At 41.9% G+C, this 25,104-nt stretch overlaps 1 protein-coding gene across 5 annotated transcripts in view; it reads left to right on the forward strand.

Moving 5' to 3' along the window:
- LOC145361613 (RNA binding protein fox-1 homolog 2-like) overlaps positions 1 to 25,104 on the forward strand; it is a 282,466-nt gene that overhangs the window by 245,600 nt on the left and 11,762 nt on the right. For 4 of the 5 annotated variants that reach the window (XM_080217472.1, XM_080217476.1, XM_080217474.1 and 1 more), the window contains 6 exons: positions 3,871 to 3,924; positions 4,625 to 4,699; positions 6,187 to 6,319; positions 11,475 to 11,517; positions 17,035 to 17,099; positions 21,872 to 21,944. In XM_080217472.1, coding sequence (XP_080073598.1) covers positions 3,871 to 3,924; positions 4,625 to 4,699; positions 6,187 to 6,319; positions 11,475 to 11,517; positions 17,035 to 17,099; positions 21,872 to 21,944 — 443 coding nt within the window. Of the gene's footprint in view, positions 1 to 3,870; positions 3,925 to 4,624; positions 4,700 to 6,186; positions 6,320 to 10,634; positions 10,675 to 11,474; positions 11,518 to 17,034; positions 17,100 to 21,871; positions 21,945 to 25,104 lie in introns of all 5 variants that reach the window. The other variant, XM_080217473.1, reaches the window with a different exon arrangement.

Genomic DNA, 25,104 nt, shown 5'->3' on the forward strand with positions numbered 1-25,104 from the left:
CCCTGATAACTCTCTAACACTAAGGAGCAATTTAGCATGGCCAATCCACCTAACCCACACATCTTTGGACTGTGAGAGGAAACTGGAGCACCTGAAGGAAACCCACGCAGGCACGGGGAGAATGTGCAGACTCCACACAGACAGTGACCCAAGCTGGGAATCAATCCCGGGTCCCTGATGCTGTGAGGCAGCAGCACTAACTACTGTGCCACCGTTTTTCAAATGTTTGGAATGTAGGTATTGTCCCAAATCTGGCATCTTTGGGATCAGGGCCTTGCCTGATTTTGGTTCCTCCTGAATTTTGGAACCAACTGCTTCACACGGGCTGTCTCTGTAGCTTTGCATAGATCATTAATGTCATTATAAGCAATTAGTTTGTAGATCGTGGACCGGGAAGTGTTAATGTGCCACAAGCCCTCATAACCATTACGGCCAGAAACTTGAAGATTTAAAAGTTTGATTGGGTAAATTTTTGAAAATCTATTGGCTGCCATAACAGGGACATATTGGATCCACTCACATGAGCGCAACAGGCAGTGTTGCAGCTGGAATGTTCCTGGAGCGGGCAGCTTTGTGTCTGGAGAATAGAGAGGGCCATGGGAAGGTAGATCATAAAGTGCTGCAGTGGATTCAGGTCCTGTGTGTGCATAAGTCTTGCTGATTCCGTCATTGGAGATCAGCCCAAGAATGGTGTCCTCATTCCCATGCTTACCTATCTCAGATGTGGCACAGGAAGAAAAATGTCCAGAATTGAACACACTTTGTTTTTGGATAGCTGGATTTGAGAAACTGTACCTATATTCAAAACGCTTAAATACAGGATGTAGCCACAATTCCACAGCAAGAGAGAGTGATTGCAGTTGTGGAGTTGAGAACTGCCAATGAAGGATGGATGGTTCTCCAAAGACAGGAGGAAAATGAGTGACTGGGTCACTGTGAGGATAATCTTCCTCTCATGGAAGAGTAACATTGATGCAGTCTTTAATACAAATTATTTGAATACAATTTACCATATCCTTCAATTAAGCTAGCTAAATTAGCTTTGACAAGGGTCACCTGGATTTGAAATGTCAGCTCTTTTCTCTCCTTACAGATGCTGCCAGATCTGCTAAAATTTTCCAGCATTTTCTCTTTTGGTTTCAGATTCCAGCATCCATAGTAATTTCCTTTTAGCTAGGTTATTTACCTGCATGGGAACGACATTATTATCTTTTAAAAGAACCATGTGTATCTGATACGTGTGTCAACACAAGCCTTGGCATGTCCAATAGCAGGCATGCCAGGCGGAGAGTTGAGAGGTGCCATTCTAGCTTTAGTACGTGTAAAATGGCTGACCTCACTGGCATACAGCTTTAACAACACTACAGTTGGTTCTGGACTGTCCATTTCAGATGATAATGATTCAAGTGTGGGGAGTAAATTTTTGAAGAGAATAATGAGTTCAGTGATGATTCATACATTGGTCATTGCTGACAAATGGCATGGCTTAATAACATTTGCCAATAAAGTAACTCATGAGACAGAACAATACTACAGCCCAGGTTTTAATACAAGTTTCATATTAGCTTCTGGAATAAATGTATTTTCCCTTTTACTTTATACTTTCCTGCTTTCAATTTTCTTCCCATGCCCTAAGCATGTCAGCTAAGAGAACGGGCTTCAGGTTCCATGGGGACTAGACACCCTCCAAGTGGCCGTTGTTAATATGTGAGACCAGATGATGAATGTTCTTTTGTAGGGAACATCACAACTGAGCTCAGTTGTGTGTTGCTATGATGCTCTTGCACACAACCCAGGAAAGGGTGTTGGGTGGTGATCTGTAGCATAATTCCTGGCTCTTACAGCATCACTGAGATCAGTTGTAGCTCCATGCCTTAGAGTCATAGAGGTTTACAGCATGGAAACAGGCCCTTAGGCCCAACTTGTCCATGCTGCCCTTTTCCAATCGCATGCATTTGGCCCGTATCCCTGTATACCCGTTGTACCCATGTAACTATCTAAATGCTTTTTAAAAGGCAAAATTGTACCTGTCTCTACTACTAACTCTGGCAGCTTGTTCCAGACACTCACCACCCTCTGTGTGGGAAAAAAAATTGCCCCTCTGGGCACTTTTGTATCTCTCCCCTCTCACCTTAAACCTATGCCCTCTAGTTTTAGGCTCCCCTACCTTTGGGAAAAGATATTGACTATCTAGCTGATCTGTGCCCCTCATTATGTTATAGTCCTCAGTAAGATCACCCCTCAGCCTCCTACGCTGCAGAGGAAAAAAGTCCCAGCCTATCCAGCCTCTCCTTATAACTCAATCCATCAAGCCCCAGTAGCATCCTAGTAAATCTTTTCTGCCTTCACTTGTCTTGACTGAGATCAGTTAACAGCTCAGGCCAGAGATTGAACCTAGGACATTCATGAATTGTATTCTTCAACTTCTTATTGCTTTGACCACCTGAACCATCAGATGTGTAAGGGATATATTTAAAATTATTACTCTGATGTCTTTTTACAACTACAAGCCTGTAATAAGTTCTGAAGCATTGTTGTTAAACTAGTATTTAAGCAATGGGTGGTAATGGGTATTTAACCAGGCGGGTAAGTGGAACTGATCCACTTCAGATCAGCCATGATCTTATTGAATGGTGGGGCAGGCTCGAAGGGCTAGATGGCCTACTCCTGCTCCTATTTCTTATGTTCTTATGTTCAGTGGAAGCTGAGACTGGTATATTGTCCCGTAAGTGATGGGAACAATTTGGTTCCTGTGCCAAGTGGTTGTTTTCAAGTCGAAACCTAGACAGTCGACGTTAGCAGTCAGTTTAAATGTCAATTCAAGATTGTTTGACTTTGTAGGGAAATCTGGTTTTACCCTCTCCTGACATCCAAGCCTTGGATATTCTAGCAGCTCTATGGGATTCCTGGCTAATTAATCTCTTTGCCAGTTTAGGGCATTAAAGGCTGTAATCTGGTAATTCAGCATGTATTAGAGAGTGTAATTGTAACTATATAATCTCTTTAGCTCAGTGCCACACTGGATGGCGTTTTAACCTCTAGGTTGCAAGGAGCTGGTTTCCTCTATTGGCTTCTTAGCCCCTAATACCTTAAATTCTGCATAAGTTTCCTTGCCCCTCCCTACTCTATCTCCGCCATCTCCTCCAGGCTTGCAACTGTTCCTCGCTCTGAACTCCCAAAATCTTCTGATCCCAGGCTCTTGTATTTCCACGTTTCATCTTTTTAGTTGCAGAAGTACCAGGCTCTGGAATTCCTTCTACCTTCTCATTTCCTGCTACCCCTCCTCTAAAACTCTCCTTCACACATACCTCTGAGCAAGTTTGACATTAATTTGGAAGTAATGGAAATCATTTCTGAGAGTGCGAGTTAAGTGGGTATTCCTGGTGATTTGCCAATGCAGCTCAGGTTTATTTTTCTCCCAGTCTCTCCCTCCACCGAAGGCATTGCCTGTTTGCTCACAGATGCCAATGCCCTCTGGAACTATGGCGTATGACTTTAGTTACCTCGGACACTTTGCCAATATACTTTCACAGTTGCCCTCCAGCATTTGGCCAAGTGCTTGTGTGTGAGTCCTGATAGTGAGCAATAGATGCTGGCCTCTTGTTCATTTCCAGCGTTGGATTTATTTTTCTCTATAACCCGGGGCTGGTGAGGGTAATTGCTGGTAACAGAGGTCCAGCATATAAACTTGCTGGTTACTCTAGCTCATTAAATAACGTTATTGGTTATTGGGTAGCTCTGCACCAGGGATTAATACTTGAAAGGTTAGCATTTATCGATATTGTTTATTGCTGGTGAATTGTTGAGTGCCCTTTGTTTTGGATTGAAGCTTGATGTTGCATTCATCTTGGTTTGATATTTAATTTTCAGGCTGGAAGCTCAGCCCTGTGGTCGGTGCTGTTTACAGCCCTGAATTTTATGCAGGTAAATATTCTGTTTATCACCTTCAGCATAATTCACTTTTAAAGAAAATATCACCAAGGATTTAATTAAATTGGTTCTTTTGAATTGTGAAAATTTTAATCTTATTAAAAATGAAACTGTGGCAAATGACCTTCTCCCTCAGCCAGGGCCCTGAGTTCACCTTGCTAAGCACAGACTAGGGGACTGCTGGACTGCACAATTTACAGCATCACACATTGTCTTTTGTGACTGAGTTATTGTGAGTCATTGAGCATTTGTGGGATCTGTGGTATTATTAATCAGATACTGAAATTAGTCATTAAGGATGTTCTAGCTTAGAAGTACTGCTTAGGTACTACTTTGTTCTTGGGTGAGGGTTTTTGCTCCAGTAAATACTGCCCAGTTCTTCATCTCAAGAGGAGTGCACATAATAAACCTCTGTTTTGGTTTATAAAGAAGAAAGCACTGGATACATTCAGAATTTTTAAAAAGTGAACAAAATTACAATAATGTAGGGGGATTAGAAAATTGGACACAGCCCATTAAGCAGTTCTAATGAATTATTCAGACTATGTTGAATGTTTTATGGTGGTATATTTATATAGTGCAGTTTTACTTACAAAATTGCAGTCTAATATAAAGTGCACAGCATACTTATCTTAAAGCACTGCTGAGCAAGAGAAGGTATTAATACTGCTTGTGTGATGCTATATATTTTCAGGTCCTGCATCGCTATCATCATTACCCTTTCACCTACACCCCGTTGCTTCTACAGCACTCAGCCCAACACACAATGGTAAGACCAGTCTAATGTTCTGTCTAAATAAACCACTATATATTATAAAGAATTAACTGCCACTATTGGGTTTGAGGCCCACTACAGTCTCTGACATTGCTTCATAAAAATGTTTGAGCTTTGAATTGTAGTTTGTGACTCCAAAACTATTGGATTGAATTTGATGCCCTATGATTTGTTGCTGATGCGTTGCTATCCTCCATCTGTCTCCATGCTTTGCCTCTCAAATTTCTGGCTCAATTCAAGTTTTGCTTACAGCATTTTTGGTGATTCAGTTCAAGTAGCACCCCACATGATATGTTCCAATTTATTGTCAAGATGAGTGAGCCTTGATTAAAGGCCTTTACATATATGTGTACCATCATTTTGCAGATAGTTGCATTGTGAAACACTACATGAGCTAGGTGCAGAGTAAAGCTCCCTTTATGTTGCTCCAATCTCAGAATCAATTCCAACTGCATCAACGTAACGGAAGGCTGATGTAGCAAATGGAACAAAGCTATTATGAATGTATAAGAGATGACCAGCTGATCTGTGGAGCCTGTCCTATATTTGCACTGCTCTCATTCTGGCCTGATTTCAATTGTTCAATCAAAAGCGGTTATGCCTTCCAACTGCCAAGGCCCTAAGCTCTGGAATTCACTCCCAAAACCCCTCGAGCTCTCTCTTCTCCTTAAAAGTTATGTTTCTGTCCTTGTGTGTTCATCTTGATTACTTGTTCTAACAATATATTGTAACATCCTGGTTGCTTTTACAATGGCCTCACAGCACTGGTTATAGACAACAATCCCCAGACTTACCTCCATTCAGCAGCTATGAGCATGCATGGTGTATATACACTGCACATTGGCTTGAGACTTTCCGTTTTATATAGACCCCTGACATGCAATAACAGAGGAAATTTTCATCATGAAGCAGGATCCAACAAATGAAAGAGCAGTTGGATTGAACCATCCTGTGTCACTTTTTAATTAAGATACAATCATTCTGGAGCTCCTGTTTGTGTACAATCAGTAGCTTTATTACATTTTCAGTGTATATTACACCAACACAATATCAGTATTCTGCAGACAAAATAACGCAAACATACCTTTGCATTGTATAAACATGCCTTTTAGTGAAAAGTCCATTTTGTTTCTAGTAACATCTGTATGCTTGTCAGTATAATTTTTATTCTCGTACTTTGTTTTGGTTGCCACAACCACTGTCTTCCCTGCTGCTATCAGCCCTTTGAATGGATCTACCTTGCACTAAGTTGATTTTTCTCTACACCCTAGCTATGACTGTAACACTACATTCTGTACCCTGTCATTTCCTTCTTTGAACGGTATGCTTTGTCTGTATAGCATACAAAAAACAATATTTTTCACTGTATCCCGATACATGCGACAATAATAAATCAAATCATTGGTTTTCTTGTTATTTATTTGGAATCAGTGTTCATAGCACTGTCCTAATTCTCACTCCTCCATTCCACAAATCCGTAGTTCCTGGTTTTCCATACCAAGCAGCGGCCACCACTGCAGCTGCATTGAGAGGTGCCCTGAGAGGACGAGGTCGCGCAGTCTACAGTGCGTTCCGTGCAGCAGCGCCACCCACCGCCATTCCAGCCTACGGAGGGTAAGCAGACTCGATCAGAAATTAATTAACCATCTTTTTGCACCGAGTTTCCAAATGGCACCAGATCTTCACCATATCCCCAGTTAATCTGAACGTTTTATACTGTCTGCTTAATTTTACATTCTTATGCCACTCTTAACTAGTAGACAAAAGAACCCCAAATTGACCCTTATCCCATCATCCTAGGTCACTGGGCAATCTGTGTTTTGCTCTGACTTGAGCTTTAGAGTCTAATGTACAAAATCATGGGTGTAGTGTATAATTCACGCAGTGGTGATCAAACTGGTGTATCACAGTGATACCTGCCAACTGCATCAATTTCTTTTTGCACCTGACAGTCTATGAATTAAGCAGAAAAAAATCTAACAAAAGGTGCATCTACCATCTTCTGCTAAGTTCCTGGGTTGTACAGTTGCAGTTAGTAGCAATACAATGCTATTCCAAACATTCAGATAATTAAGGGAGTTAATATTATGGAATGATTCCGGATAACTGGAGGATATGATGCATGGACTGTTACTTCTTTATTAAAATACGCATGAACTTTTTTTTAATAATTGTAGCAGTGAATCACAAATCCCTAGTTCAGCTTTGAAGTTTAATTTTCATAAATATGTGTTTTTACTTCAGTAATGCTAAGCCGTCCAGGCAGTGTTTATTCCGAAACTGCTTTACAGATGCTATTGGTCCCTCTTCCATAGGGAGTGAAAATAGCACACTTCATTAAATTTGCACCTTAAACAGCGAGGTTTCTGCTCACTGTAATTGTCTTCTCCACTCACCATCTGTGACCATCCACACGCACTCAGATCTGCCTACAATGCGTGTGACTACTGAGCTTGAGGGTGACTGAACTTCCTCTGGGTCTCTTGAAACCACAACACTGGGAAGATTAGTGGTTTACTTTTGATGAATTTTTAGTCCTGAAAATACATTTTTCATTTTTGTGTAACCAAACCAATGCATTTTCATAGAATCCCTACAGTGCAGAAGGAAGCCATTCAGCCCATCGACTCTGTACCAACTTTCTGACAGAAATCTTACCCAGACCATCTCCCCGTTCTATCCCCGTAACTTTTCACATTTACCATGGCTAGTCTTTCTAACCTACACATCTTGAGACACTAAGGGGCAATTTAGCACAGCCGATCCACCTAACCCACACATCTTTGGATTGTGGAAGGAAACCAGAGCACCTGGATGAAACCCACGCAGACATGGGGAGAACATGCAAACTCCACACAGATGGTGACCTAAGGCCAGAAATGAACCAGGGTCCCTGGATTTGTGAGGCAGCAGTGCTAACCACTATGACACCTGTGCCACCATTTTAGGTGTAACAAATATGTAAGATATGCAACCTTCTTGTATCTTCACCTAACTGTAGAATGAGAAACCTTAAGAATATATTGCAAAACCTTACCCACAATACATTTTTCTCACTGGCTAAAATAAGAGCAAATTTTACTTAATTTATTTGTTGATTTGGAATTCTCTCTGCAAATTTTATCCTAAATGTTTTTCTGAGCTTAATTAAACAATTGATTGTGCAAATTTATATATCAAAAAAGATGCCGTTTCCTATGACTCATATACATTACACAAAACTTTTAAACAATTTGACGGCTTGGAGCTGACGTCAGTCTATTTCACATTTCTTACCACTGGGTATGTTCGTGAACCTTCATCTGGGACGCAGAACTTCAAATATTTGCAATTTGATCTGCACACATCTGGCTGTGAAGCCAATTCTGTAACATTATGTCAGTGGCTGTCGGCATTTAGTTCTCTGGCAGATACTTTTCCATTCTATTATCTTCATATTGATAAATAAAACAAAAACAAACTTAGATGTTGCCACAAAGTGTTCATGCACAGGCCTGATGCCTGGTATTAATCTGCACAGTTCCCCAGGCTCAGGTCGAGTGGAGTGAGTATTTCCTTCTGCAGTAGAACAGCATCTCTCTCTCTCTGTCTCTCACGCACACACGCGCACACACACACACACCCATCCCCCAGGTTTGATTCCTTGCTTTGGTCACTGTCTGTGTGGAGTCTGCATGCTCTCCCATGTCTGCGTGGGTGTCCTAGGTTAAGTGCACTGGACTGTGGCGACTAGGGGAATTTCACAGAACCCTACAGTGCAGAAACAGGCCCTTTGGCCCATCGAGTCTGCACCAACCACAATCCCACCCAGGCCCTTTCCACATATTCCTACACATTTACCCTCTAACCTACACATCCCAGGACACTAAGGGGCAATTTTAGCATGGCCAATCAACCTAACCCGCACATCTTTGGACTCATGGTAACTTCATTACAATGTTAGTGTAAGTCTTACTTGTGAGTAATGAATTTAACGTTGCATGCACGCACACACACTTCCTCCCCCACACACACTATCATCTCCCACCCCTCTCTGCACACGCACACACATACACACGTGACCATCCCAAGCTGCCTGCCTGTCTCGTTGTGAACATGTGGTTATTAAGGCAGGTAGGGAATGGAAATATGAAAAGTGACATTGTTCTCCAGGACTGATTGGCTTATTTATGTAATGCAGATACACTTCAGAATTTTCTGTTTAATAAAAACTTTCCACTCCGCTTTAAGGAACATTTAGCACAAGCATGTTTTAAAATATTCCTTAAGCCTGTTTGAGTTAAAGCATGTGGATAATTTCTGTTGCTAACATTGTTACTGATGGCTGAAAGGGAAGGTTTGTCTTGAGTGAAAGAGAGGCGTGTGGTTTAGTTTACAAAAACTGCAGGGTGCTAAAAGCCAAAGCAGAGGGGCCTGAAGACGACAGCTTCTTTAATTCTTAAAGAGCTGATTTCTCTATTGTGCATTATCTGTCAAAGTGAATCATAAATTAATTATTTGTGATAAGCAGCGCTTTTGGGAACACTTTGAGTCAATTTGCGTTTAAAAAGAATGACTTGGTGATACTGCCACCCACTTCTGAAATGTTGGATTTACTTTATAGACAGTAAACAGTTAAGAGTGTGAAGTTCCTTTGTCAGCTGCATTCCTCACTGTAAACATCCCAATCTTTCTAGACTGTCAACCTAACATTGCATGGAAAAAGGGGCCTAGAAATCCATTATCTGATTAAAGTTTCACTTCCTCTATTAGTTTTACATAAGAACATAAGAAATAGGAGCAGGAGTAGGCCAACTAGCCCTTCGAGCCTGCCCTGCCATTCAATAAGATCATGGCTGATCTGTCGTGGCTCAGTTCCACGTTTTCTCTATGATATAGGAGCAGGAGTGGGCCATTTAGTCTTTCTATCCTGCCTCCCTGTTCAAATAGGTCATGGGTGGTCTTTACCTCCACCCTGCCCCCCAAGTCTTGGACTGGAAATTCCAGTTGACCCAAAATCCATTCATTACATCTTGAGAAAGCAATTTGCTCATTTCCTCTAACATGTGAAAAGTGCTCCTAAATGTCCGAGCCCAATTTTAAATGTTAATCAGCAGACAAATCCTCCCCCGACTCCCCGCACTGAATCCATGTATTGTTTTGATCAACTCAATTTGATCAACCAATAACTTTCTAAACTCAAGGGAATGCAAGCCAAATTTATTGGAACTATCCTCATGACATAATCCTTGAGCCTCTGGTTTGATTCTGGTGAATGTATGCTGCAACCAGACCAAGGTCAGCCTGACCTTCCTCAGCTGAAAAGTGAGTAGTTACGCACATCTGACCAAGGTTCAGTACAATCATTCCCTTGCTTTTGAATTGCAGTCTCCAGAAGGTCAACGTTCCATTAGCCTTTTTGATTACTTTTGTTGGTGCCTGTTACTCAATGTTGCCAAGTTTGACAACAGCGTCTGATTCTCATTACGGACTGTAACAGTGGGGGAAGCAGGCACACAAACAAAAACCACATCAAAGAAACAGTTCTTGCTTCAATTTCATCCCGTTTCCTGACCAAGAGGGCTTGGCAATGATGCCCACCCCAGTTGAAATAGTCATCAGGTGTCTCACCAGCTGAAGAGTAACAGGATTGCCAGGTTATATTGTATAAATCTGCCACCCACCTCCTTTACTGTGCAACTGCGAGCATAGAAATGGCGACTGTCTCTAAAATAATGATGCAATTGTTTCCTACTAAATAGATTTTAATAATAAATTCTAAAAACAATATGTTGATTATTTTGAAAGGAAGGAAACACTTGCTTTCAAACTGCAAGCAGTTTTTGGTGGAAGTGGGTGCAATCTATAGAGATGTGACAAACCTTGCCTTTATTAGCCCCTGCATGTTGGAGTTGCAGTAATCTGAGTGTTTCTGTGTGCATCCCTGCAGTGTGGTTTACCAAGATGGATTTTATGGTGCCGATCTCTATGTAAGTATAGCCACTATTTTACATTGTCACCCTTCTGTTGATGAAGCCATTCTTTAAACCAGTATGCTAATATTTTCTCCAGCTGTGTATTTAATCCCTCATCTGGTCGGTGTTAATTTCATAGTTAACTAGTCCCTTTGTCCATTTATGTAAATTTGAGACACCAGAGCTCTGTGGTGTCTCCTTTTACAATAGAAAAGTTTCCCCATGTGCCTTTGTTGTTATTTACAGTGTACAGTGCTCTGAGTATTCCAAGCTTTCGAAGGAAAGGAGTTTCTTTTGGGATATCATGCAAAAGCAATGATGTCAAAAAGAAAGTATTGAATAAAGCTGACCTTTGCTGCGCTGGTTCTTACCCTGCACCCTGTGTTGTAAGGGAAACCTTTACAAAGCACTTGTTAAGGCTTGTAGTATTGTTCACCAAATCTTGTGTCCTTTGATTTTTTTAAATTTTAAATTGAGCTGAAATGTTTGCTGAGGAATGCTGGTGTATGCTGTGTATATTTGACTTTGAAATCAAATCCATCACCTTTGATCTGTAAATGGAAACTGGAGACAGTTGGCAAAAGAAATGTTGTGACAGGTGCTGAGAGTAAATTTTAACAAGTGTTCAATCATTTGAAATGTGTGTAGTTGTGCAGCCTGTGAATGTCTCTCGTTTTATAAATCTAGTCTTAAAGGTTCATCAGCATAAAGCATCCTCCAATAATAGAATGGCTTTATCCAAGGAGGGTCTCTTTTTTTTCAGTTGTTTCTTTTCCAGCCTCGTCGCCAATGTTCTTCCCTGTGTTTTGTTATAGAATAGTGTATCAGGAACCAGTGTATAGCAGTAAGTTACCGCAGGTATGATAGAAACGTGTGAAGAGACCAATCACACAGATTGTGGATTGCAGTGACAAATCCTACTAACAGCAAAGACTGCAGTTAGGGATGGGAGCAGGCACCAAATGGAGACAAAAGCATTCCTGAAGTATGCACTAATCTCACCATGAGATAACACAAACATGAAAGAGGAATCCCCGACTAATGACTATAATTGGTAGGTTTATAGTGAGAGTCCATGTGTCTATCGCCAACTCAACACATTTCACATTGAATCATTAAAGGAGCTGTGTAGGGGGAAATGTCTCTTTGTGTTGGTCTGATTAAAGGTTAGCGTAACACTGCAATACTGAGGATTCAACCAAGGAGCGTGACTTTTATTTCATCTGTTTGGGTGGCATGGGATTCTGGATATCCATGTTGACAGAGTAGTGTTCTGCCAAAGCTCACCTCATTTAGTCAGTATGAATCTGGGATTATCAATTCTGCTTTTATCTTTGGGGGGGGAAAAATCTTTCCATCCCCAGACCAAGAGGTTACTGGGAAAGTGACTTGTTTTCGTCCAGACTTGTAGGAAATCCAGTTGTGGCCTGTGCAGTTGGAACTACAGAAGAGGGGCCCAGAGTGACTCACCCGTCAATCTTTTACCCCCGTCTCAGCAATAAACACGCCTGGTTCCAGGTGTGAATGGCTGTTTAAATGTACTTTACCATCCAGTATCATTTTCAGTGGACTGATAGGAGTGGAATATCAGGGTTTTGAACAGTCATAGAAAACAGAATTACAGTAGCCTTGTTTACAATGGAACTTGGAGGAAATCTTTAAAGGCACACATCTGTACTAAGAGAGATGAATGAGATGATAAAAATACTCCTTTCAAAAGAGTAGAAGCAATATCGGTGGGAAATGTGAAGCCAGCCTGCAGTACATTAATCATGCAGCAGAGTGTAGATAAAACTTAATGGGATCCAGCATTGAATTCCAATGAACCAAGTCACTTCCATTCACTCCAGCACATCGGGTCGTAAACACACCATCCTTTCCCATTAATTCATGTTCCCATGCACATGATGCTAAGTCAGTTCAGTGGCTAACTGCAGCAGATTATGCATTTCAAACAGTATAAAAACTATTAAGCACTTACAATAAATATTTAAATGCACTTCAAGTGGAATTATTGCTTTCTGATCACTTAGCATGTGTAGGGAATGTTCAAAGCCATTGATATTCTGGTTTCATGGCCATTTGATCCCCAAAATACTGGTTTAAATTTCCAGAATCTGATGAGATAAAAACTGAATTTGGTTTATTGACATAGGGCAGTGATCCTGGTCATGACAGAGGCAGGGCTTAATTGTTACATATTTTAAGTTATCTGTTACTTTTTTAAAAATTCCTTAAGTCTACTTCATTTTATTTGGAAGTGGATTGCTCAGCCAGTCCATTCCACTGACATCTGCACAGCCAAGACTAATATCACTCCCTGGTATTTGAACGGTGTGCTTTTCCCCGCATTTTCTTTCCTCTAGCAAGATACTGACTGTTTGTTAGGTAGGGTTTTGGCAAACTTTCAATCTCTGACCCAAGTGCCTTTTCTTTCAGTGTGAACCTAGGCAGTGAGTATGGGAAAGTTATTCAGCTTTGGAGGGTAGTTCCAATAGTGCCCCAGATCCTGCTTTCTCTCTCATGCACACGTGTAGCAGTGTCACTGCATAGTAGTCACCCTCTGTTAATATTCCCTCCCCAGACCATAGGCATTCTAGCAGTTTATAGTCTCCCAGCTACCACCCCACTTGATGGCCCCAATACAGCAGCACATGGAGAATGAGGTTGGGTCTTGAATGATTTGTGTGATTCAGTTACACAGCAGGCAGTGCATTTATCCAGGGAGACCTTGAGGCACTGCGCGCATACTACTTCTTCCTGTGGAATAGGAGCAGGTAATCTGGCACGTTTACTACTGTACCTTTCTCTGCCAAAGTAGTAAAAGTTGCTTAATGAATACAACTGAGGTTGCCACACAATCTCTCTTCTGTTCTAATCATCCACTGCAGTTAAAATCTATTGTGGAATATACTTTCCAGTGGAACTTGCCATTTGTAGGATTCAAGATAAATTAGCATCTTTTGGAGAACATAATTGTACAGGTGAGAGGATTAATGTTGGATACAACTGTTTAATTTCTCCCCCCCCACCCCTTTTTTTTTGCTGGTCAGTAATAAAATGTTGTGTTTTTAAAAAATAATTCCCAGCAGGCAGCTGCTGCTTTAAGCAATCTTGGTTAGTATTTCAGCTCCCACCTCTAACTGCAGCAAGAACTTTTAATGTGGTTTGCTTGACGTGAACGTTTAACCTCTTAGGTATGCGGGAGAGGCTGCAATGAGTGAATGGTGATTGTGAATGTTTATTACATTTTCATATATACATTTTCTATAATACTGAGAATCGTGGCTGCACGCTCTAGTAATCCAGGCTGTTTCCTTCACTCGGCTTGCCATAGCGAATAGGGCTGAGGGCTGTCCTCTGGAGAATGCTGGGACGCCCAGAGTTAGTCTGTGGATCATTTGGTTGGTGATTGCTAGTGCTGTAGATTCGGACATTCGCATGCTCCGATTCCTCCTGATTGACAGATACCACAGCTTGATTGTTTAGAAAATAAAAACTCATTTGTATATGTATATTAAATGCATTTCCAAAACTGCATTTGTTTTAATATAATTAACATATTTGAGCTGCAGATGCAATTATTCATCAGATGATATTAAACAAATTCTGAGAAGGGTTCAGATCTGTTTTAGGTCTGCACATCTGTTGGAGAGTTCCTGTTCACTAAATTGCATTTTCTCCTCCATCCCAGTGGTCTGTTGGTAAAGCCACTTGTGCACTTTCTCATTGTACTGAGTTAGTTGATATCAGTTTGATTGACAGTACATGAAAGGTAAGAACATTAATAATAGGAGCTCATCGAGCCTGCTCTGCCATTCATAGTTAATCTGATTATGGTCTCAATTCCACTTTCCTGCTTGCCTCACCTCTCCCCCCCCCCCCCCCCCCAATGACCTTCGACTCCCTTCTAAATTAAAAATGTCTAATTTAACCCTAACGATACAGTCTCACTGTCCACTGGATTAGAGAATTCCAAGCATTAAGTACCTACTGAGAGAAGAAATTCTTCCTCAGCTCTGTCTGAAATGAGAGACCATTTATTTTGAAAATGTGTCTCATAGATCTAGATTCCATCAAGAATGAAAACATGCTCACAGCATCTACTCTGCCATACCTCCCCAGAATGTTTCAGTAAGATTATCTCTCATCTCCAGTGAGTACAGACCCAACTGACTCAACCTTTCCTCATTAGATAACACCCCTTCAACCCAGGGATCAACATTGTGAACCTTTTCTGAACCGCCCCCACTGCAAGTACATCTTTCCTTAAATAAGGAGACCGACAGTCTTGCCAATGCTCGATGCAGCTGTAACGAGATTCTCTACTTTATACTCCAGTCCCCTTGCAATAAATGCCAACAATCCATTTTCCATAGTGGATTCCACAATAATCCATAATTATTTGCTGTATCTGCATGGTAACATTTGTGATTCACGTGTAAGGGCATCCAGATTCCTCTGTACATTCTGTCTCCATCTGAATAAAACTTTTCATAAAGGTTTACAGCATGGAAACAGGCCCTTTGGTCCAACTTGTCCATGCGCCCTTTGTTTTTAACCCCTAAGCTAGTTCCAGTTTCCCATGTTTGGTCCACATCCCTCTATAGTCATCTTACCCATGTAACTGTCGAAATGCTTTTTAAAAGACAATTTACACAGCTCCACTACTACCCTGGCAACTTATTCCAAACACTCACCACCCTCTGTGTGAAAAAAATTGCCCTTCTGGATTCTTCTATCTCTCCCCTCTCACCTTAAACCTATGCCCTCTAGTTTTAGACTCCTCTACCTTTTGGGAAAAGATATTGACTAATCTAGCTAATCTATGCCCCTCATTATTTTATAGACCTCTATAAAATCACCCCTCAGTCTCATATGCTCCAGAGAAAAAAAGGTCTGTCTATCCAGCCTCTCCTTATAACTCAAACCATCAAGTTCCATGCGGTACAATCTACATGTGGTACCTTGTCAAAGGCCTTGCTAAAGCCTATGTAGACAACATCAACTGCAGTATCCTCATCTACCTTCTTGGTTACCAATCAAATTTGTAGGCATGATGTTCCACTCACAAAGCCATGCTGACTGTCCTTAATCAATCCTTGCCTCTAAATGCCCATAGATCCTGTCTCTCAGAATACTTCCGAACAACTTATCCACTACAGATTTGAGGCTCACCAGCCTGTAGTTCCCAGACTTCTCCCTTTTTAAACGAAGGCACAACATTTGCCACCTTCCAATGTTCAATGTTCCTCACCTGTGGCTGTCAATGATTCAAATATCTCTGCTAGGGAACCTGCAGTTTCCTCCCTGGGCTCCCACAATGTCCTGGGATACACTTCATCAGGTCCCAGGGATTTATCTACCATGGTGCCTTTTAAGACTTCCAGCACCACCTCTTCTGTTATGTGTACTCTTCTCAAGGCATCGCTGTTTATTCCCCCAAGTTCTAACATCATCCATGTCTTTCTCAACAGTAAATACTGAGGAGAAATATTCATTTAGGATCTCATCCATCTGTTGTGGATGCATACAGAGATGACCTTGTTGATCCATGAGAGGCCCTACTCTCTCTCCTTTGTTAGTCTTTCATCCCAACAAGATGGACAACCTCACATTTTCTCACAATCATGCTCCACCTGCCACGTTTTTGCCCATTTGCTCAATCTGTATCCCTTTGCAGATTCTTTGTGACCCCCTTGCCTGACACACTTCACTGGGGACTGACCAATTGGATGAGGAGGAATGCTGGCAGGCCCTGAAGGTGTTGTGTGGAGACATTTGATTTAGCAGTTGGCATTGATAGAACTGAATATTTAAAACTCTCTCCTTGATTTCTGCTTTTCCTTTTTGCTTCCCAGTGAGTTGGTAATCTTCCTTTTTTACCCTCTTTGCATATTTTACTTGCTGATTTGGCTGAGAGGAGGAGTTTATTTACCTGAGGGTGAGAGGGTGGCTTTACCTACAGTCCATTGAGAAGGAATAAAGTCACGATTTGCACGTGATGAGTTGGAGGAGGTGAAGGATTGTGTTAGTGGCAACCCCGAGTAAATGAAAGCGGATATTTTGCCACTACCTGGGTCAATTGCATAGCAGGGATAGGCTATGAGCAAAGAGCCAAACCAATTACCAACAGTCTACCTAAACCCTTTGCAAATTCGATGGTTAGTCCTTTTAAAGGTTACCACTGGAGAAATCTTTATAATTTAGAAAATCAAAGAAAAGTTTACAATCTGCGCTGTTAACAATGAATGTACGTACATCAATTTTTACTTGAAAATTTGTAATATATGAAACAAATGCAGTTTTGCCATTGTGTTTGCGGTGCGTGTGAACGTTAAGTAGTGTTCTTAGGCATCTTCTTGTTTGTTCCAGGGTGGATATGCAGCCTACAGGTATGCACAGCCAGCAACTGCTACTGCCACTGCTTACAGTGACAGGTAAGATCCAGGTCTACCATCTCGCACTCTCTTTAATCTCTGCTTTTACAGTGTTCATTGTAGCATAAAGGATTCTTTTGTTGCCATGGTGAGCTCTCTTTATGGGGTGATCTCACCATGCTGTTCCAATCTATGTTTGTGCACGATGGACATTGTCTGCTCAGGAGCCTTCGATGAAATACACCATTTCTGAGACTGACTTATCAAAGATTGTTGTAGTGTAGGCTTCATTGCTGAGAGTGCTTTGTATGGATTATCCATCAGAGAGTGCAACACCAACACCACGCATTAACTTGGAGACAGTGTCATTCTTTATCCTCCACACAAAGACGAGAATGAAATGATTGTTAGATCGGAAACAAGAAAAATCAGGAAGGACAAAGGTGCGTTTAAAATGATACTTCTCTTAACAGTTTCCGACAGTTTCCTGCCATAGTTCCTCTGGCTGAAGAAATTGATGGCGCACTGGAATGTTTTCATAGGCAACGCTGCCTTTCTCAAGGAACCATTATTCACGTAAAAAAACATTCCTGTCTTAATACGAGTGTCCTGTGATGGAGCCTCTTTAATGAGCGAGTTAAAAAGCAGTTTGAACATTATAAAGTCCACTAGCAAAGCATTGCATCTATCGGGAACTGTCATCTAGAAATAGGCTCAGCCTCAGGCCAAACAGATGGAATCATCTACGTGTTTAGTTCTGTTATTTCTCATATTTCTCATCCACATGCTGTCCCTTGCCGCTATCATCTGAAGGTACAGCATTAATTTTTACACACTCTGTCAGAACACAGCTCTTCCCCACCACCACCTCTCTCAATTCCTTCATTATTGCTAAATATCAGACATCTAATACCGGATATTGGGGAGACTGAAGCTATTGGTTGCAGTCCATTTTCTAGACTCTCTTTTCTGACTACCTGTTCCATCCCTTTTCCATAGCAACCATCTGAAGGTGAACCAGTCTCTGCATCTTCGTATCATATTTGGGCCTGAGATTAACTTACCTTTTCATCACCTGAGGTGATCTATTGCCACCTTTGTTACATTGCTGAACTTTCTCAACTCATCTGCTGTTGAATCCTCATTCCTGTCTTGTTTCATTTAGTCTTGAACTGTTCCAGTGCACTCCTGTCTGGTCTCCCACACTCTGACCTCCATAAGCTTTAGGTCATCTGAAACTCTGGTTTCCATTGCTCCTCACCTGTCACCCTGTGCTCTCTGACCTACATTGATCCACAGCCAAGCAACATCTTGATTTTCAAATCCCTATGTGACCTCATCCCTCCCTATCTCTGGATCTATCTCTTCAAACCCCACAATCCTCTGAGATATCTGTACTCCTCCAATTCCAGCCTCTTGAATATCCCTGATTTTAATCACTACACCATTAGTGACTGTGCCATCAGTTGTCTAAGCTTTGGAATACCTTCTCTGTCTCTTCACCTGACTTTCTTCCTTTAAGACAACTTAATGTTTGGTCTAAGTTTTAAGTGGCTTAGTGTCTTATTTTGTGTTATCATGCACCTTGGGACATTTTATTACGTTACATTATGTTATTACGTTATATAAATAAGTATTGCTGTTCTGTGATACATACAGTGGTTAGCACTGCTGCCTCACAGCACCAGCGACCCAGGTTTGATTCCTGGCTTAGGTCACATTCTCCCCCTGTCTGCGTGGGTTTCCTCCGGGTGCTCTGGTTTCCTCCCACAGTCTGAAAGATGTGCTGATTAGGTGCATTGGCCATGCTAAATTCTCCCTCAGTGTACCCGAATAGGTGCTGTAGTGTGGCGACTAGGAAATTTTCACAGTAACTTCATTGCAGTGTTGATGTAAGCCTTACTTGTGACACTAATAAATAAACTTTAACTTTTTAACATGTATCCAGGATCTGAAAATCTGCACAAAGATTAAATCAAGCAGGAAATTTTGAAATTTTTTTTTGATCCCCTTGCCCTCACACTCCATTATTGACTTCTCCCAACTGTCTCACAGGAGCTTTTATCCTGTTTTTTTTTCACTATTTGGGAGGTGATTGCGATGTGCATTAAGAACTCTCCACGTTGGTAATCCAGACTACTTTAGCTGAAAGTCAGATTTCTTGGAAGGCACCATAACTGTAGCAATTGCTTACTGGCTGAAGGAGCAATGGGAGAGACAAAGGGGAAGAAGAATTTAACTCGTGCTGCTTTATGCTTCTTGGATCTTGAACATTTCCACTATCCTGGACATAAGATTTCTTCAGGCTTTTCTGAAAAGGAGCACTTGCAAGTTGATTGTATGCTACAAACTCCATGAGTAAGTTCTGAGAGACAAGGGTTCCTTTCAGATCACAAATAAAAACAGAAAAGTCTGGATAAACTCAGCAGATCTGGTAGCATCGATGGAGACAAAGAAAGTTAATGTTTCAGATCTAAATGATCATTCTGCACACCCATCCTTTCAGATTATCATTTTGATATGTCACTGACCTTGTCACAGAAAGGGCCTGTTTCAAAAGAAGCTTCCCATCATTTCTTGGCCTTTACATTTGTGTAAAATAATTTAATCTTGCCACTATCCCTTGTGATTTAAGTCTGCTTCTTCAGGGCTGCCTCTGCTGGAATAATATAAATCATAACTCAAAGGAGATCATTCAGCCCCAGCTGCTGTGCTAACACTTTAACTGGAACTTTGTGTCCTAATCCCTTCTCCAAGGTCTTTCATATACTTGTTTCAAATACTTATCCAATTTCTTTTTCAATGACTTAATGGACTTTGCCTTAATGAACTTTGCCTTAATGATCCACTGGAATGCCATATTTCATGTTAGATAACTTCCTGTGATGAAACCCTTTCAACATCCCCTATTGTCGTGTTATTCTTGAGCTATTGTCTCTTGATCGTTTTCTGTTGAGGATGTGGGCTTCGCTGGCTGGCCCAGCATTTGCTGCTCATCCCTAATTGCGCTTGGGAAAGTGGTGGTGAACCTCCTCTTTGAACCACTGCAGTCCATGTGGTGTAGGCACACCCACAGTGCTGTTAGGAAGCTCTATTCCATCTCCTTCCGTTAGGAAAGATACAAAAGTCTGAGAACACGTACCAACCGACTCAAGCTTCTTCCCTGCTGCCGTCAGACTTTTAAATGGACCTACCTTGCATTAAGTTCATCTTTCTCAACACCCTAGCTATGACGTAACACTACATTCTGCACACTCTTCTCTATGAGTAGTATGCTTTGTCTGTATAGCATGCAAGAAACAATACTTTTCACTGTATGACAGTACATGTGATAATAATAAATCAAACCTAAAAGAGTTGTAGGATTTTGACTCAGTTAGAGTGAAGGAACGATGATGTATTTCCGAATCAGGATGGTGTGTGGCCTGGAGGGGAACTTGTACATGTTCCCATGTGTCTGCTGCCCTTGTCACTCTAGATCGTCGCGGGTTTGGAAGGTGCTGTTGGAGGATATTGATGTACCAATTGGAGAAAATAATCTTTCACTCACCATTTACCCTCTCAAAACAATTTAATGCTGAAATAGCCCCCTTAATCATCTTTGTTCTGGTGGAAAGCTCTGTAATATTTTGAAAACTTTATTCCAGACACTGTAGTTAGCCTTTACTATATATGTTCAATGATTCTATTCTTCCTTTATTGAGACACCCAGAGATGCATCAATTATAGCCTAATCGGCATTTTGTATAAATTCGACATCTACTCCGATTTGTGTAGCATGCTTTAAGGTGGAAAAATCTGCCAGGGTGCTTCACAGAAGCATAATCAGACAAAAGGTTCATCATGACTTCCTTGTCTCTATCTTCAGTGCACACACCTTGATTAAAAAGCCCAAAATCTTATTCGCTTTTTAGTGGTGTTTTGTAAAGCGTTCCATTCGTGTGGCTAAATGTGTAAAGTGGGAATGATGCTAAATTAGTTGAAGCTAAGATGAGTTGTGGCACTGATGATGAAATGTCCTGCCCTGATTTGGTGCGACTATAACAGTGTTTTGGAATTTCCTTCCTTCATTCGAACCTATTCCTGATTCTGGAGCTGGAAAAGAATGTTGATTGTGGAAGTTTTTTGTCATTTGCATATGTATTCCAAAACGATGGAAATTCTTTCTAATGGTTGGGAAAACCCATTGCTGTACAGAAACCACCTGAGTGAATGCTTTCTTTACTCTTATCACATTCCGTCTGCTCAAGAAATACTCTGAATTCAACTGTGACTTTGTGGGTACATTTCAAATGAGTCTTGGTTGAAAGTATCTACAGAGCAACTGCTTGAAGTAACTCTCATACCTTTACAAACCACCATTGTTTGGACCTGTCTGTCGAGAATGATTTACAGCTTAGCAGGTCACTGCTGGTCGCAGGCATTAATCTAGGGCTAGAAGACCTGCCATTCTTAGCGAGTTGCTACTGGCTCACTTTTCAGTGGTATGTGGACATTTGATATGTAGAGAGAGATCGGTTACAGATCCAGAAGACTCATAGCATTCTTTGAAACCTTCACAGAGTAAAAACCCACACTGTCGTTTTCACGGACTCTTTTCTTTTCCTGGAAGGATTTGCTTGCTAGACTGCCTGGCTTTGCATTTTTTTGATTAATTGTGCTGAATGCACATGGTACATATGACTTGAGTGGTAGAACTGGAAGGGTAACATCTGATTGCCTTTGTACAATGGATGCAAATATGTCTCAAATAATTTTCCTTGTTCTGAAACTGACATATTGATCTCATTTCATTTCTGCTTTTATATTTCAAATGTGTTTTTTTTCCGCAGCTATGGACGTGTTTATACTGCAGACCCCTATCACACACTCGCTCCTGCTCCTACCTATGGAGTTAGCGCTGTGGTAAGTAAACTCTATTATCCATTTTTTAAAATGGCAACAGACTGAGTTTATCTTAATGTAGCAAAACGTAGGATACTTCACTGAAAAGGGAATCAGATCAGAGGAGGAGATATTCAGCAGGTGATCAGTAGCTTGGGAAGAAGAGTTGGGTTTTAAGAAGGGGTGGAGAGTGGGAGGGAATTCTGGAACATGAGGCCTTGATGGCTGGGGACAAAATTCCCAGTGGTGGGGCAAAGAGATTGGGGGTGGTGGGGGGGAGCCAACAAGAGTCAGAGGAATGGAGAGATTGAGAGAGATGTAGAGCTGAAGAATGACAGTGATCATGAAGATCAAGGTCCAGAAAGGATGAGGTGATGGGGGACTGAAAGGCAGCGAGAGTCAGCGTGTCCAGAGGTGATGGATGAATGGGACGTGGCACATATACAGCAGAGTTTAGAATGAGGTGAGGTTTACAGAGTGTACAACATGGGAGGTTCATCAGTGAGCGCGTGCGTGACCTTGTCAGCACCAAATCTGCTGAGGCAGGTGCAGAGAAGGGTAAAAGCAAAATACTGCAGATGCTGGAATCTAACAATAACAGAGAATGCTGGAAAATCTCAGCAGGTCTGACAGCATCTGTGGAGAGAGAATAAAGCCAATGTTTCAAGCCTGGATGACTCCCTTTTTGGAGCTCTGTTGGAGAGTCATCCAGATGTGATAGCGTTGACTCTATTCTCTCTCCACAGATGCTGTCAGACCTGCTGAGATTTTCCAGAAACTTTTGCTATTGTTGTGCGAAATTACAAAGGTGGGAATAGGTGGTCTTATGGACAGCATTCCCACTGACCTGCACAGCAGAGAAGAGGCATTAAAGGAGGAGGATATTGTGTTGGCCAAATATAACCTGCAACGGCATTGGTCGCAGTCACGGAGGACATGATTTTGATGTATTGTTGCGTGGGGCTGGAAACCTGATTGAAAAAATTGAAACATGTCATTTGTGCCTCTTGCGTTGAAGGGAGAGAAGTTGGTGAGTATACTGAGAGAGGGAGGGGATGGCAGCGCAGAGCAGGGCCAAGCTGGGAGGGCCAGGAGAGGGGGGCAGGGCCGGGATGGGAGGGGAGGGTAGGGCCGGGCAGGGAGGACAGGGCCGGGAGGGGAGGGTTGGGGGAGCACCACCACACAAGGTTTACTGGGCCTAAAGCATCCAAACTGGAAGTGACAGAGTAGCTGAGCAAATGATTTTGATGAATGGGAGGTCTGAGTCTAAACAGTTGGGAGTTTGAGAGTGGAACTGTAAGCGAGTTTCCTGTAGAGGCAATATTGGAATGGATAGAAGGGGATGTGGTTGCTGTAGGATCCTGAGGAATTGCTCAGGATTTGGCCATGTATAGTTAAGATATGATAGTGTAATCCGCAAAATAGAATCTGTGCCCCTTAAGGAAATGAAGCGTAGGAGTTACAGCAATATTACAGAGCATAGAAACATAGAGGATAGGAGCAGGAGGAGGCCATTCGGCCCATCAAGCCTGCTCCGCCATCCGTCACAATCATGGCTGATCATCCAACTCAACAACCTCATCCTGCTTTCTCCCCATAACCTTTGATCCCGTTTGCCCCATATCCAGCCGCCTCTTGAATACATTTAATGTTTTGGCATCACCTACTTCCAGTGGTAGAGAATTCCACAGGCTTACCACTCTTTGGGTGAAGAAATGTCTCCTCACCTATGTCCTAAATGACCTACCCCGAATCCTCAACTGTGACCCCTAGTTCTGGGCACCCCCACCATCGGGAACATCCTCCCTGTGTCTACCCTGTCTAGTCCTGTTAGAACTTTACAAATCTCTTTGAGATGCCCCCTTCATTTGTCTGAACTCCAGTAAAAACAATCCTGACCCAGTTAATCTCTCCTCATACATCAGTCCTGACATCCCCGGAATCAGCCTGGTAAACCTTCGCTGCACTCCCTCGAGAGCAAGAACATCCTTCCTCAGAAAAGGAGACCAAAACTGCACACAATACTCTCACCGTGGCCCTGTATAATGGCAACATTACATCCCTGCTCCTGTACTCGAAACCTCTCGCAATGAAGGCCAACATGCCATTTGCTGCCTTTACTGCATGCTTACCTTCAGTGACTGGTGCACAAGGACACCCAGGTCCCTCTGCACACTCCCCTCTCCCAATTTACAGCCATTCAGGTAGTAATCTGCCACCTTATTTCTCCTTCCAAAGTGAATAACCTCACATTTATCCAAATTATACTGCATTTGCCACTGATTAGCCCACTCACCCAATCTGCATTGCAAATAGGAAATACAAAAGAGAGGCAGAATATAAGAAGCAAAAGGTGAGATCTCTCCCAACTGGTGGTGTGGGACAGGAATCTTACATGGGAATGGATTAGGTGCATAATCCCTTTAAATTGTCTGTATGGCCATTAGTTAATATGTGGTAACTTTAAAAGAGCTGTTTTGTGTACATCCTGGTCAGAAATGTTTGAGTTGCCTCACAGTCAGAGAGCTTTAGGAAATATTGGGCCAGACTTAGGAGAAGTAGGTTCCCTTTGCTTAAGGACATCAGTGAGACACTTGGTTTTGCAGCACTGAGATTTGAACTCTCAACCTCTGACTCAGTATAATCATTAAACTACCACACCCAAAATAATCTGTACAGTCCTTTGAGATGCTGGTGGCACAGTGCTTTGATACACTAACGTGCTGTGCTCTGGACTAGTGCACCGTTGTTTCCTTCTCTGTAGTTTTGCCCCATGTAATGTATTTCTGATTTTGTTTCCAACCTGTTAATCTCTGTGGTCGGGCTGGATGGTGAGTGATTGCGGGGGTGGTTACCCATCACAACAGAGTCTGATTGTGTTCTCATGATGATTGAGATGCACACTTTCCTGAAAGGAACACTAGATAATGATCAGAAACAGAGCCCTTGCTGCTTTCCAATACCATGCTCCCTTTTCCTTATTCCAGTCCAATGGCACTGAACCAGTTGTTGACTGCTGCCTATTGACTGAGACCAAGCAACACCACAAACAGGCTGGCATTGAGTCTGGAATCTTGTGGTCAGTGCTGTGTTGAATTATGGAGTTGATTCCGTTCAGAATCAGTGAATATTTGAGTGGCTGTATGTGTGACACAGAGCAGCCCAGTTGCTCTTGTTCTTT

Source organism: Carcharhinus amblyrhynchos, chromosome 35 (assembly GCF_965287045.1).
Source record: "Carcharhinus amblyrhynchos chromosome 35, sCarAmb.v2.hapA, whole genome shotgun sequence".
Classification (NCBI taxonomy): domain Eukaryota; kingdom Metazoa; phylum Chordata; class Chondrichthyes; order Carcharhiniformes; family Carcharhinidae; genus Carcharhinus; species Carcharhinus amblyrhynchos.